Source organism: Festucalex cinctus, chromosome 14 (assembly GCF_051991245.1).
Source record: "Festucalex cinctus isolate MCC-2025b chromosome 14, RoL_Fcin_1.0, whole genome shotgun sequence".
NCBI classification, from domain to species: domain Eukaryota; kingdom Metazoa; phylum Chordata; class Actinopteri; order Syngnathiformes; family Syngnathidae; genus Festucalex; species Festucalex cinctus.
The window spans coordinates 18,310,653-18,326,660 of record NC_135424.1 but is presented as its reverse complement, the minus strand read 5'-3'; the positions used below and the strand labels follow the sequence as shown (position 1 = coordinate 18,326,660).

At 38.2% G+C, this 16,008-nt stretch overlaps 1 protein-coding gene across 1 annotated transcript; it reads left to right on the top strand.

Moving 5' to 3' along the window:
• Nucleotides 1–2,445: 2,445 nt before the first annotated feature.
• LOC144001630 (uncharacterized) lies at nucleotides 2,446–8,774 on the top strand. The gene is made up of 8 exons (XM_077496117.1): nucleotides 2,446–2,454; nucleotides 2,564–2,764; nucleotides 4,392–4,622; nucleotides 4,752–4,841; nucleotides 5,046–5,123; nucleotides 5,503–5,766; nucleotides 5,898–5,990; nucleotides 7,815–8,774. Exons 1-8 carry the CDS (start codon nucleotides 2,446–2,448, stop codon nucleotides 7,965–7,967), a joined length of 1,119 nt encoding a protein of 372 aa, XP_077352243.1. The 3' UTR covers nucleotides 7,968–8,774.
• The last annotated feature ends 7,234 nt before the right edge of the window (nucleotides 8,775–16,008 follow it).

The window sequence follows — 16,008 nt, the reverse complement described above, 5'->3', positions numbered from 1 at the left end:
CCGAGATGTACGGCACCGGCTTCTGCTAACTGTCTCCATTTGTATGTTGTCACTCGTTGCGCGCGCGCGCGCCGTGTCGCGAGCACGGAAACACGGAAGTAGCTTGAATGGTGATGCTACTGAAATGTAAACAAAACAAGTAGAGCACGGCGCAGAACTCTTGCTATTGTTATGAAAACCATAAAGCCTCACTCGCAACCGATACGGTCGTTTAGCTCCCCTTGACGAACGATGGTTCGGTCGAATCGTTTTTTTGTTCCACCCCTACTGAAAACGTAACTTGTCTGACGTCACTCCCCCTGGCGAGAGGGCGGAGACGACCTCATCCCATAATGCTTCACGGACCAGTTGAGGATGGAAATAAATTATTTTTTTTTTTTACCACTTTTATGGTCCATAATGCACACTTTTTTTGTTGTGTTGTGTGCCTGTTGGTTAATAAAACTAGTAGTAAAAGTATCATCACTTTTGTTTTGAATGTGCAAACCATTCATGACCAGACCATGGCTGAATTCAGTGTGGTGATCAATGACTTCTGCCTCATCTTCGTAGTTAGCAGTAGTTGTTTGTGACTGTTACAACAGTGAGATAGTTTGCATTCTTCATGAATAAATGTGGAGTAACGCATTGATTCTCTGGACAGTAACTTTAATCAGACTACTTTGTAGAATAAAGTAACGCGTTAGACTATTAGTTACTTTAGAAAGCAACTTTTTTGAGTAAAGCGTTAGTAACGCGTTACCGGCAACACTGTTTAGTTCACAATACATACTGTTCTGTCTACATGTTGAAGCAAATATATTCTACAAAATAATGTTTCAAGCCATTTTCAGTAGTAAAAAGTTGATATTTTGTCCAGAATTAAATTGATAACTATTACTTTCATGTACAGTACAATTCATACTTTACACACATTTTGCCACTGGCTGTCGACTGAAAATGGCATCACTGATGCTCAGGAAAAAGGTAACGGCCACTTAGGGCTCACCTGTTGTCTGGGTTTGGTCATGTGATGTTAGCAAACTGAACCATGATTGGTCATTTCCTGTTTCCTCAGCACGCTAGATGTAATCTTCAGTCGACAACCAAGTGGCAAAATTTGTTTTTAAAGGTATTAATTGTAGGTACATGAGAAATAAGAAAGTTATATTAATTCTAGTGTTATACCGATACCCAGCGTTGCAGTATTGTCCGATACCGATACCATACCGATACTTGAGGTTTTTTTTCCTCAACATGAAAAAGCTGTACTGCCATTGGTTCAGTGTATTCAAGGGCCAATAGAATATCTTAGATCGGCATGCAGTGAACATATCAGATACCAGTGAATGTCCTGCACCAGCAAGACACAAGATGCTGCATCCAAAATCCTATATTAGCCTTGGAATTAATGGTATCGGCATGTTACTTGTGAGTAGTCACCGATAGCGATACCACTGTTTTAATGCAGTATCGGCACCTCTGCCGATACCAGTATCGGTATCGGAACAACACTAATTAATTCTAGACAAAATATCTTACTGCTGAAAATTGGTAAACGAGTCAAGTATCCCTTTAATTATGTTTGAGGACTACTGTAGTCTGATTACTTGTGTAATAATAGTGCAATACTATAATTAACACTTAATCATTGCATCATATCTTATCATATACAGGGGTAATATACAGTAGATCACGGGTCAAGTCATCTTTATTTATATAGCAGTTTTAAAAAGCTGCAGCTGTCACAAGGCCAAACTGTCCAAACTTTTTCTTGCGAGGGCCGCATGAAGAAATATAGAAAGGCAAGGGTTACTGCAATTATTATTGTTTTTTCTAAATATGGTAAAATAAATCAATCATTCAAGCAATTATACAATGTTATTGAAAAAAAGCTACTGCTGAAGGTGATAATACAAATAGTTTAGGACTTTTTAAAGGTTTTTGGGTGGCTTAAACAACTGGATTCCATGTCCATATTTAACCAAAACAAGAGCAATCTGCAGTAAGTTGAACATACGCACTTGAGAACCATTAATATAATACGTTCACAAATAAACTTGATACTAAGTAGAAAGTGGAGGAAATCATTTTTGTTCCTGATGCTAAATTATTTTGATTCTCTGTATTGTCAAGAAGCAAAATTTAGCTTTAAATCTATTTGTGTCTTTGCATATCTATAAAAGTTTATTTTTCAACAGCTACATGTCGAATGCTGCCTTTAAATTGGGTAATAACGTCAAATGTTATTTTCAGTTTGCCGCAGGCCACCAAAAAATGGTCCCAAATTGCCTTAGTTGGGACACAGCTGCAGTATAAAGTAATATAATCCTCAGAGGAATAGAAAAAAAAAAGCTTCCCGACCCTTGACCCTAACCCTGTAGTGGCATCAATCCAAATAACACATCAATTGGCTGTCATCATTTGTGTCACCTGTCAGCAGGGTCCTTGCAACCAGCAATCAAGATGAAGAAGGTGTCCTTCAGTGACTGCTCATCACCGTCCACAAAATGAGCACGAGAGTCGTTTAGACTTTTGAAATCAACCACCTGATCCTGATCATAACACAATTATCACATTTTAGCAGCAGGTGGTGTCTTCCAATCTGCTCCAGGAGAGTAGAACTCATCAAACTGGTCCGTCCCTCAAGACCAGCTGCCAAAACTGGGCCCTTCCTGGCATTGGCAAGGTAGCGAAAGCGTGTCTGCACGGGGGCGTCCACTTCCTCCCAGGCACTGATGGCGTATGTGGTCACCATTCAAAGAAATTGGAGAAACCGGCTAAGGTGTGTTTACTAGATCTCAATTACAAGGTTGGGAAGACCAGGGCTTGTTGTCACATGGGTAGGTTGTCACATTGTGATTCTCTTCTCACCAGAGGGCACATCTAAAAAGTGGAATGCTAGTTTTCTTCTGTCGTCTCATTGCACATTGCCAGTTAACCATTTTTGCGCAACACATGAAACAAGCCGCGTCCATCTACAAATTCTCTGTTTGAACAGCTTAAAACTTGTAAGGTAACTTTAAACTAGATATAGTACAAAGTAGTAGCTAACATGGTAGTTTGGGGTAAGATGTCTCAATCATTTGGGTTAGTTGTCACATATGCAAACAATAAGCCAATGAAAAATGCCCTGCTGGCAAATTAGTTTACCGTTTATGTATGCCAACATTTCATTTCCATGATTAATCATTAGAGTGAGAAATTTGGTTTGCTAGGTTTAGTTTGTATGTTTAAAAATTAATCTTTCAGTTGTTTTTGGAACTACAATATGTCCACATTTCAAGACTGGTTTAAATTTCATGAACACTTTATGTTTTGGAATTCAATTTAATCTTGAGTTTTCAGTTTAAGAAAGTGTCAGGTTTACCTGTTTGACATCTACAAGTATTAAACATGACACAAAAAGGAGAGAAGACACTCAGTTCAAGGCTCACAAGGAGAGGAACTGGCTGACACAATTCACTACTGCACTCTCTGAAGAATCCTCTCCTCACCCTCTCTTTTTATTTGGTTTCCACGTGGCCACGCCCCTAGTTACATCGGCGTTCTAACCCTAAAAATGCAAATGCAGGCAGAGTTGGAACACGGTGTACTTGTTTGTCTATGTGTTGTGCATGTGAGTGGAAGATTGCTGAGTACATGTGTTGTCAAGTTTGCAATCATTTCCAAAACAGCAGACTGGCTCTAACCATTCTGCTGTGTTAGATTTTCTGGTTCTTCAGCTTCTTGAGTCATCTTCATATAGCTATGCTATGTGAATGTGAGTAGGAACAGAACAAAGCGTTCTTCATTGCAAGGAGAAGCAATTCTTCATTGCAGCAAATTTATTTACAATTATTCCTACAGGAAGGCAAAACAGGAATTTGAGGCTGAGAGCCTTGACTTACATGTCAGCATTGTCTAAGGACTTTAATTAATTCAATGCATGTTGCATATGTTAACATTTGCTCAGTGAATATGTTCAACTTTGTTTTTTTCCAAGATCAATGATAAAAATGGCTGACTTCAATGTTCACGTTCAAGTTAAGCAAAGGGGGGGAAAAAATGGTCCTTGTTTTATTCATTGCAAAATGCACTGTGACATCGTACGCCATATAGTGAGACAACTTACCCAATGGTGGGCAACATGTTCCCAATGCACTGATACAAAATATGAAAATAACATAAATACAAAATATATATCTGAGACTTTGATTTCTCATCTGGTACACATTTTGTTTATATTTGATGTATTGATTCCAAGAAACATATAAAGATGTAAATAGTGTGACATCAAGCCCCAGTCTCCATTATTGGAAACCCCTGCAGGTAATCATCATGTTCACCCCTGTATATTTTTCCCTCCTTCATCACTCCAAACTCTGCTGTCACCTCAAAATGTAATTGGCCGTCTTTTCCTTCCTTATCAGCAGGATGCCGCGAGCCGGCTGACGTGGAGTGATAGCTTCCCACGTCGATTTCGCCACCACAGAAGTGGCACTCAAGAGGGACGGAAATTTCAGCCGCCCGGACCTCTTAATGTCGGATGCCGTCTCCATGGAGACCCTGCCCACAGTTCAAAGCTCCCCTCCGTCAGCAGGCATCTACAGCCTGTTTTGCAGACACCTCATGAATTGATCACCTCACAAGTGCCATTAGGGGTACCTGCACCTTGGCTTTAATGTCACAGAATGATATAGACTGATAGAGGCAAATTTCTGCTTCTTATTTCTGTTGGGTTCTATTGGAAATTTTCTAGAATTATTATTTATATATATCTGTTTGTTTAGTTACAGATTAAAGTATCAGGCCAGAGGGACGGTCTGGGTATAAGCATAGCTGGTGGGAAAGGTTCTTTGCCTTACAAAGATCATGACGAGGTTGGTAAATAACATCTGAAGCCTTTTAATTTCCTGCAACATATTTGTTTTTTGAGCCCCCTTACACCCCGTTCGAAATCATATCGAAGTATTTAACAAGGAGCCTCGGGTGACTCGTGTTTACCTTGAACAAATCAATTTCTTTAAGGGCGCTGGGTAAGATTGATCTCAGCTGTCACTCAAGTGTGCTGTTTTACCTTTCAGGGTATTTTTATTTCCAGAGTCACAAAAGGGGGGCCCTCGGAAAAAGCAGGGGTCCATGTTGGAGACAGATTACTGGAGGTATTATTATTTTTGCCTCCTTCTTGTTGTTATTGCTCCTTTTAATGTAGTTACATTTGATTCTCATCCTTTTTAAATTGTGTTTTTGCTACTTTATGTCTGGATAGATGCTGATTTAATTTCGAACAATAGGGGGCACTAAAGTATAGCCAGAAATTATTAAGTTGCTGCCGCTTCCATCAATGACCAAATCAATAAATAAGTGAAATTACTTCACAGACAAAAACAAAATACAGAAAATTCGAATCGTTGCTTGCATTACCAATGTGAGATGAAGCAAAACACGTGTGTGCCTGTAGTGTAAATACAATATTGTAAGATTCATATTGCTGTGTAAGATGTAAGGCTTGACTTATGAAAGTTTCATGCCCTCCTCCAGGTCAACAACCTCAGCATGCAGGGAGCGACCCACCTGGAGGCCGTCCGAGCCCTGAGGAACGCCGGAAGCTGCATTAAAATGAAAGTGCTGCGGGAAGGGGCGGACGTGAAACGGCAGGTGACAGATGACGCTGAGAATGCTGCGAGCCGGCGGCCGAGCGGCCACAACGCCGCCGAATGCCAAAAGAGCACGCCGCAGAAGGCGGAGGGCAAGGAAGACTGTTCGACCAAGAAAATGGATGTGGTGTGCAACGGCAATGGCATTGTGGGTAGAGAACAAAGAATGCATTTCAATCCCGTCATTAATTCTCACAGCTTCCTTGAAATGATGCCCTCAATAAAACCCCACAAACTCATTCGTATTCCCTTTTTTCTTATTATTGTTTTTTCCCCCAGACTGATTGCAAGAGTAACTTGCGGAGGTCTCAGACGGAGGCAGAGGCCTTGGCCAAAAGAAATGATTTGCATTTGGACAAAAACACAATGAAAGTAAGATGTTTAGTTTTTAATAACATTGTCTGACAATTTCAAAAGGTTTGCAGATGTTTTCATAACATGCATGTGACTTTCTTGTGTTGAAATACACCAAGGATCAATAATTATTAGACTTCTCACACATTAAAAATGATTCATGTAAGTGTCAAGTTAGACAAGAAACTGTTGTTAATAGATGATTAGTGCTATATTTTGCTTACTAGTTCCTTTATTTATTTATTTTTTTTAAAGTGTAAATTAACCTTAGACATTACTTGACAATAAGCTATATGTGACTTCTCTAGTCTAAACATGACATTCTGCTGAATATTATATTTGTGAAATATGAGATATGAAACAAAATCCCGCCATTTTTTTGGTAGGAACATTGATGTCATATTCAGTCGATGAGATGAGATGGATAAAATCTAGTGTTGTTCCGATACTGTTTTTGGCTCCCGATACTGATACTCAGCTTTGCAGTATCGGCCGACACCGATACCATACCGATACTTAAGTTTTTTTTTTTTCCTCAACATGAAAAAGCTGTCCTGCCATTGTTTCAGAGCATTCAAGGGCCAATAGGATATCTTAGATCGGCATGCAGTGAACATGTCATATACCAGTGAATGTCGTGCACGAGCAAGACACAAGCTGCTGCATCCAAAATCCTATATTAGCGTTGGAATTAATGGTATCGGCATGTTACTTGTGAGTAGTCACAGAAACCGATACCACTGTTTTAATGCAGTATCGGTGCCTCTGCCGATACCAGTATCGGTATCGGAACAACACTAATTAAAACGGCTGGATTTTGCTGCCTAACTCATATTCCACTAATCCAATATTAACCAGAATATCATATTTAGACTAGTGAGGCTGCATAGAACATGTAATTGTAAAAAAAAAAAAAAAAAGTTGACTTCCCCTTATAAATAAATCATAATGACTATTTCCATTTTATCTGACATAAAGATGATGGACATTTTTAATTCAACCAAATTCTGTATTTGAACCAGCTCCTGTCTGGTTTACTTTTCTTTAAATTTTATTAAATGGGATGTACGAGGCTTGTTAAAAAAAAGTTCCAGGACTGGTGTCATGAAAGTTCTATTTCAAACCCAAACTACAATCAAAGAGTTTCCCCCATCAATGTGGGCCACCTGATCAATCAGCATATCTGCAAAGAGATCTTGCGGCGTTTGCGGCTACTTCATCCATGACAGCATGACAGCTTGTTTGCTCAAAATTCCCGGAGCATCAGACAGTTCCTCTTTACTGTTTCGCCCTCACTGTAATCCCCCCCCCCCCCCCCCCCCCTTCCAAAACTTAAGTGGGTCATGAAGGAGCGCCTGAAGGCAAATGAGGCTGAAAAAGCACGTTAGCTTCCAGGCGGGGTTAGTTGAAGCTTGACTGACTCCCATCACTCAACTCAACTTTAAAAATATGGCAGCAGATAAGATTCAATGAAAACAGCAGAGGCCCCAGAATTGAACCCTGTGGAACACCATTTGTTCCGTTATACAAGTGAATTCATATTGCACATATTAGTCCAACCACTTTCTTTTTTTTTGCTCAACATTGTTAGTAGGACAACAATGGAACATCAAAAATAAATTATTGTCATGATTAGGATGACAATATAAACATGACTATATTCAAGGTTTTATGAGGGTGGCAGTTAATCATAAAACAGTTTATAATTCCATTTCCAAGATTAGTTATTGAAACAAAATACAGTACAAAGAAATGGATGTATTATATTCCATATCTCTGTGTGCAACACATCACCTGAATGTAGCTCCACCGTTAAGTTGGTACCTGTCAATTCTTTGACAGATCCCGCGGATCATCCTCACTCATCCCTCTACGTCTGATGAAGATGTGGAGCTGTTGCCACAAGCTCCCAGCAGAGAGGCACATCACGACTCTGACATTCCCGAGTGCAGTGTCCCTTTGGAATGCTTTGACAGCGCCTTTTATCCACCTTGAGCCAATAGAGACTTCAAGCCACTGAAGGGACATTTGAAAGGAAGCACTGGAACGTGGTTGTTCCAATGTTACAATTTCAGTTTTTAAAAATGTCAATTGCTGATAATAGAAATAAGTGATTTACAAGTCCTGTATTATTTATTACTTTAGAAATACAGTGGTGCCTTTGAAATACAAGTGAGCACCAGACTTAGATGTTTTGTTTTGTTTTGTTTTTTTAGATGTGAGCTGATTTGAATTGAAAGCATAACTTCACAGCAAGCAGAAGTTTGACATTGTGAATACATCTTCAAAAAAAGATCCTCAAGTTGTTTGATGCCACTCCTGGTTAACATTTACTGTCAAACTAAACATAAAAAAAAAAAAAGAGCGTTGCACATTGAGTATTTAAAACAACGTCAGGTAGCTTAACGCTAACACATAATAGAATAGCATTTATGTGGCAGAATTTTCTTGCATTTCCATTCATCTGGAGAAAAAACAATTTGACAAACAGGTACTTTGAGTTACAAACATGGTGACATAAATAATTCAACTTGTATCTGAAGGCACCACAGTACTTTGTTTTATTAACTTGCCCAATTAAAGAACCTGCATATAAATACAACATAAAATGTTGATACAGCTAATTCCAACCACCATCCTATATGGCGTTAAGGATGCTATTAATGTTAACTGACACAGAAGAAACATCTCATGGATAAAACAAATGCACTGCCGGCAGCCTTTTAATCATCCACACTGTGAATTTTTCATCACAATGAAAGCACAGTTCCACTTCCGCGACTGTTTTCACAGTTTGTGCCAAGTGTTGTTCCACAATAAACAACCACCTGTTGTTCATATTTATTCCAATAAAGTCTCAGGATATTGGCTATAGGAAATATGATTTCAGGCAATGTGGCAGTCCTAGTAATTCTGTGTTCTGTGTGTGTAGAGTCACGAGTCCAACCAATTACCAGAAGGCGGGTATGTTATTGCTAGAGATGAGCACCATCTAAAGTCACTCCTACGACTGATGGGATGTGTTATGGAAGCAGGCCATATTGTTACAGTACATATTGTGTTTACGCCACGATTTTTCCAAACAAATTCAGAAAATACCGACAAGGTCAGGACACTATGTTGTGCAACTAGATGGTCAGGCAGCAATGATTTAATGAAATAGTGTCACCTACTGTGCTATGTGATTTATTTCCATGTGAATATACAAAAACCCATAGATAATAACCTGTTTACAAGTTAAATATAATTTAACAAAACTATCCATCCATATATTTTTTTTATTGTGCTTGTCCTCAATAGCTTCACAGGAGCTTTAACTAAAATTCTTAAGTGTAATCATTTTACACTGTTATGTGCAAAATTGGCAAACATGAGCAAAAAGTCACTATGGAAGAACCTAATGTCTGCTGGTTTTAATGTACATAGTTTGATCCTGTCTAGAGGAGGGAAAGAACTGGAAGAGGTGGTGACCAGGATTTGGAGGGTCCAAGATAATTTTGCAAACCTTTATCTTGTTAACAGTAGTTAGTTAACTACTGTTAAAATTAAGACATAAAAAAAATATGGTTTTAATGATAAATGACAAATATTTAACCAATAATAATAAAAAATAACAAAACAAAACAAAAAAAATCTCTTGCCTTAACTTTGATAAGACGCGCCATCATGCATCCAAATACATTATCCAGATTCTGACTCAAATGTAAGTTTTCATTCGCACACCTGCTTCAAATATTATTTTTGCATTTTGTGAAAAACAAGTTTAGTAGGGCTAGATATTATATTGACTTTTTTTTTTTTTTTTTTTTTTTTTTTTACAAGGTAGTAAACAATATTTCTGTTTGGACAATGCCCTCTATTTGGGGTCCTGTCGACTCAAAAAAACAAAACAAAAAAACAAAACAAAACAAAAAAACAATCATCTCGCTGCATCAAATTCATTTTGGTGGATAGTGCGAGACCCAAATGCTGTTAGACAGCAACACAAAGTAGACAGGAATTGAAGTTTAGTTCGGTGCTCGCAAAAACATAAGCAAAGCCGGATGAGGCACGAGAGGACAGAAAACGGCAAACTAAATACTTTATTAGAGAGGAGACACTGGTGGGTAGAACAAAAGGAGGCAACTGGGAACTGACAGCAGACAGTGGAGTGAGTGACAAGTCAGGTAAAACTAGTGACAGCAGAAACTAAAGCTCATACTCTACATAGTCAACGGTTACCATCTTGTTGGCTGGGTCTACGTGTCTAAAAACCACATAAGACCCTCAGTGCATTCATTCTACTCCAAGTGAAACAAATCAATACGGAAATCCAATGAGCTGTGCCCATTTGCACACTCTTTCAGTTAATGAAGTGTGCACACCTGCTCTGCTACAAGCTGAGGGGCCAATGTAAAGGATCACAACTCTCTTATTGGATTTCAGCAGACCTTCTCGGTGTCAAATGAGGTGCAGGAGACCTATTGAATTAGATTCTCTTGAGGGAATCCCATCTTCTATTTTCTTTTCTGCAAGTATATCGTGTAGTTTGTCATATAGTGGCTAGGGGTGTTTATTGAAACTGCAGTAGGGTGTACTAGTGCTAAGGCCTTTGTGGCTGTGGAAACCCCTCACCCTCTCCTCCCCGTCGATGAATAATGTATCTTATTGTATCTTATTCATCTTATCAAACACATTTGTAATAAATTAGAGATGGTGAGCCTTCAGGCCCGCTCTCAGGTCTTAACATCAGTGACTTCTGACTTCATAAATGTTCTTCTGGATGAAAGGAGAAACTTTGCTACAGACACACTCCAACATATGCTAGGGCAGGGGTGTCCAAGCTAAGGCACAGGCGCCATTTGCGGCCCACTATCCATCTTTCAGAGGCCCATAGCATAAACTAAAAAGGATATTTGACACTCACACAGGTTAGCTTAAAAAAAAAAGAAAAAAAAAGGCGCAATTGGGCAATGTGAGAATGGAAGGTGTCACAAAATAGGAGCCACTACTAATAATTTATATCAGTGGTGTTCAAACTACGGCCCGGGGGCCATTTGTGGCCCATCGTCCATTTTTCAGTGGCCCGCGACAAATGCTAAAAATGGCATTTGACTCAGTTCAAATAAAATAAACAAAACAAAAATGTTTGGAGATGGTCAAAGTAAGAAGGGAAGGTATCGAAAAACAGGTGCCATTAAAGGTTATTTTAGTTAAAGGCGCTGTCTGCCAATTTCACTCTGGAAAAGGCACTTTTTAAATACAGGATGCACACACTTTAACTCCTTCTCAGTCTACTCCTCTAGGCTTAAGTTAATGTATGGTTGTGATTTTTTTAATTTACCCCCAACCTCCAGCCTATATTTTACCATTTTGTGTTTGTTTTGTCAACAACGGGACGTTTCTGGGTGGTGTCTGTGGACAGACAGTTGTTTCCCCTTCCACCCAATCGCAGAGCGGGGGTTGGGAGTGGGCGTGGCTGGAGCGGCGGGGGGCGTGTAGGCAGACAACTGTTTGCTTACGAGTCGAGTGATTAGAGTGATCAGAGGCAGGGGGGCGGTGGGCAGAGGCAGGGAGTGTGAACGTTGAGCTCGTGTGGGTTGAGCCATGGAAGGCGCCCATTTTGAATTGTTTGTTTACAAACAGAAACGGTTCATTTACTAACAGAAACTGTCAAACCTACTGACAGGCCCTTTAACTAAAACTATTGAAAAAACTAAAATTCAAAAAACAATATTGTTACCGAAATAAAATAAAAACGAAAATGCTTTTTAAAAAAAACGAAAAATAACTGAAACTACATTTTATGTTTACAAAACTAATGAAAACTAACTATAATTAAAGCAAACATGTTCTTCGTTTTAGTCTTTGGTCACTAATTTCATGCATGAGCCTTTGGGGATGATTTTAAATAGGATTTTTAGTAGATTTATTTTGATATAAACCGGAATGATGACGTTTGAAAGTATGTCACACAGAAGTGACGTCATCTAGCAGCAGCCAATAGAAAAGCACCTTCAGATTACGTTGCTCCCATGGTGTCTTTTAAATATTGCGCACAAGTAATACACATTAAGCCCTGCGATTGGCTGGCAACCAGTCCAGGGTGTACCCCGCCTACTGCCCAAAGCCAGCTGAGATAGGCTCCAGCACCCCCCCGCGACCCTTGTGTGGAATAAGTGGTCAAGACAATTGATGGATGGATGGATAATACACATTTAAAAAAACAAAACAAAAAAAACCTAATACTAATACTGAAACTAACAAAGTAAACTAAAACTAAGCATCTTTTTAAAGAACTAAACTAATAAAAAGTAACAGAACCACCCTGAAAACTAATAAAAACTAATTAAAATTAAAAATTCCAAAACTATAATAACCCTACTGACATATTCCAAATAAATTGGTTTATATACTGTCGCATTTTTCTAAATATGCGAAAGCACTAATAAATTATTTGAACAACTTTTAGGACTAAACACAATTTCTCTTCATAACATTATGTGGCCCTTGCGTCCTTCTGATTTTTGTATTTGGCCCTCAAATGAAAAAGTTTGGACACCCCTGATTTGTATACTGCAAAGCTTTTCTAGATATGCAAAATACGCAAAGAAACTATAAAAAAAAATATTTTAGAAGCAAAAATAGTGTCTTTCACTTTCTGCTCTGACTGGGTCTGATATACGAACATGAATGATTGTTTTAAAATTAGTCAGCTTAGTACAATTTGCTCTTGTTTTGGTTCTGAATATGGATATAATATGGCTGAATATGTTCAGTGCAGGGGTAGATCTCGTCTATTGGGATACAAGGCCAAGGTCACCCCAAAATCTTGAAAATCCTTGAAAAAGCCTTGCCACCTTCAACAGAAAGATGTTATGCAGCAGTTTTTCAAAATAGGCTACCTTGAAAATATGAACAATATGTAATTACTTACATGATTGAGTTCATTGTGTTTAATAAATTTCATTGTGTTTGATAAATTAAAGTCACCCAAACTGAAATCAGCACTTGTGACCAACAAATAAAAAAGTTTGGACACCCCTGCAGTGTAGAAAGTGTAACCAGAAATGTGGAACCTGTTTTCGAGATGCACTACTTTTGTCCCCTACCGTAGAAGTTTGTGTTCTTCTGCAATGGGCATGTTGCTTTGACATAGATAGCAAATAAAAAAATCCCCCTCAACAGCAAGCACATGCGCAGATAGCCCCCTAAGGGTGTACAGGCGCATACCCTTTTGACCTGTACTGTCTGTTGGAGCCCAGTTTTGTCTTCCTTCATCAATATTTAATAACTAAAAATGACCCCGAACCCCACAGCTTGCAGTGTTGAGCGCCAGGGACAGGAGCCGTCAGGGACAGAGTTCAGGATTATCCGAAATGCTTTCACTCATTGTATTTTTTTATTTTTATATTTGTTTTATTAAAACATTTTCCATGAATGCAAGATTAAAAAAAAAAGAGGTCATTTTCAGGGCTTTGTAAAATCAAAAACGGCTTTAAATTTGATTTAATTCTATTCCAAATCAGCAGAGGAGCAAGTGCTGCAGCAGTGTGCGATTGTGTGCTGCGATAGTACACATAAACAGCGAGATGGATGTAGACAAGGGCAGCTGTGACAGGAATGAAGAATGTAGAGTACTTAAGCGCTTAGCATTCACTTCAGAGGTCTGCTTTCACACACTTGTGGGGCTACATGGAACAAATTGTAAACAAGCAAACAAATGAATCAATTTGCACACTCACTTCACTGTTGCCATCCAATGAATAATAATAATAATAATAATAATAATAATAATCATCATCATCATTATCATCATCATCATCATCATCATCATCATCATCATAATGAATCATTTGCCAATAGAAGGACAAAAACAACACAACACACAATTTCACAGCTTTTGATGAAAAGACAATAAAAAAAAAAAAACATTTAATGTCATGTCCATGTCGAGCACTTATTTTTTCTTTCAACTGTCAGACATGTCACACATGCGCTTTTATTCTGCTTGTCAGAGTGCACCAGCCAGAAATAACAACACAAGCTCGCTCTTCCAATCATAATCATAAGGAAAAAAAAAAAAAAAACATATCTAGGCAATGGGGTGGCCATAATGTGCAATTTGTCACTGTCCACAGCAAGAGAAAAGAAAAATATTATAGCTTGCCACTAGTGTGGCTCGCAAAAGTTGAACACCATCACTATTTGGTTGACTTCTGAGTTGTTTTAATCGTAACAAAAGACATTTACCTATTGTAAAGAATATAAAGTGAATTAAGTCATTCCAAACTCAAATTATCACTTTGATTTAAAAGGGAAGTCAACCCAAAAATATTATTTAGCGTTTAATAACAAAATCCAATTGTTTATCAGGGCTCAGGTAGCGACCAATCACGACTCAGCTTCAGAAAACAGGTGAGCGGTGATTGGCCGTTACCTGAGCTCTCAACAACTGTGGTGTCATTTTCAATCAACAGTAAGTGGCAGTGTAAGACAAAATGGATACAATTTCTGATTAAAAGAAAAAAAGCAAGACAAAATGGTCGCCCACTGAGATGGATAAAAACAGTTGGATTTTGTTGCATAGTTCTTATTCCACAACCGCAATATTAATCAGAATACGGTGCTTAGACTAGCGCGCCTGCATAGAACATATTATCGAGAAGACAATTTTTGGGGTTGACTTCCACTTTAATGTGTAGGCAACGTTTTAATTAACATTCTTATCTGCCAAACAAGTGTAACTCCTCTAAACCATAATTATATTGAACAAAAAATGAATTAAAACTACTCACTTTTTAAGTATTTTTGAAATTAATGAGCTATGAAGTGCCTTTTGGCTGTCTGGCTTTATGGGAACTGATTTAATTAACTGCTCATATTGATTAGGCAGACCCTTTCCTGGTCAGCACCACTGTTGGTCCTTTTCTTTATCAATGTTACCCTATATAATGGAGAAATAAAAATCTTGGGGGTTAATCATTTTTTATTTGACATCATCATGCATGATAATGGTTTGAAGTCCAAGTTTGTTAGACTGACTTCAGAGGCATATGTTTTGGTTGAACTCCAAATTGCACCACAATTGGGGTGTCAGATTTTCCACTCGTAAAAAAATACAAATAAAAAAGTGTATTATTCTTACATATAACAGATTTTCATATCTATTTTCGTATATTGTGTGGCGAAATAATTCTTTAAGCACACTTGTTTGCAGCTTCCAGTGTGAACATTGTTGGCGGTGCACTTCACCCTTGGCCTGCTGTCTGCCAGCTGTTTGTGTCTATTAAGCGTCTATAAAAGGAAGGCGGCATGGCGGCACGGCCCACATCAAACTCCAAGCGGCGAGTCCGAGAAGTGGTCATGCTGCTTTCGTCAAACAGGCAAGAGAGCTGCTCTCTTGCTACGTGAGCCCGACAACAAGCCGAACTTGTGGCTTAGGGAGGCAACTGAAGCAGAGATGAGGAGTTCCACTAAGGTAGGGCTTTGCATGGAATATGATTCACTATAAATAAAAAAAAAATGTGGCAGAAGAGAAGAACTTGGCAAATATTCATCAGTATTCTGTGGCAGTCCCTCGAGATTTTCCCAAAGGAAAACAAAACAATTTAGATAAGTTGATTCTGTCCCCCACTCACTAACCTTTAACAACAACCAGTCACCCTCTTGATTATCCATATCTTATTATTCCTTATCTGACAATTAAACCAGTGCATACTAATACAAATGTTGTGTAAAGTAAAAATCTTTAAAATAATAATAATAATAATAATAATAATAATAATAATATATATATATATATATATATATATATATATATATATATATATATATATATATATATATATATATATATATATATATATATATATATATATATATATATATATATATATATATATATACACATATACACACACACACGCACACACACACACACCGTATTTTCACGGCTATAAGGCGCACCTAAAACCCTTCAATTTTTTTCAAAAGCTGACCATGCGCCTTATAATCCAGTGCGCCTTGTATATGGATCAATATTGAGCCACAACAG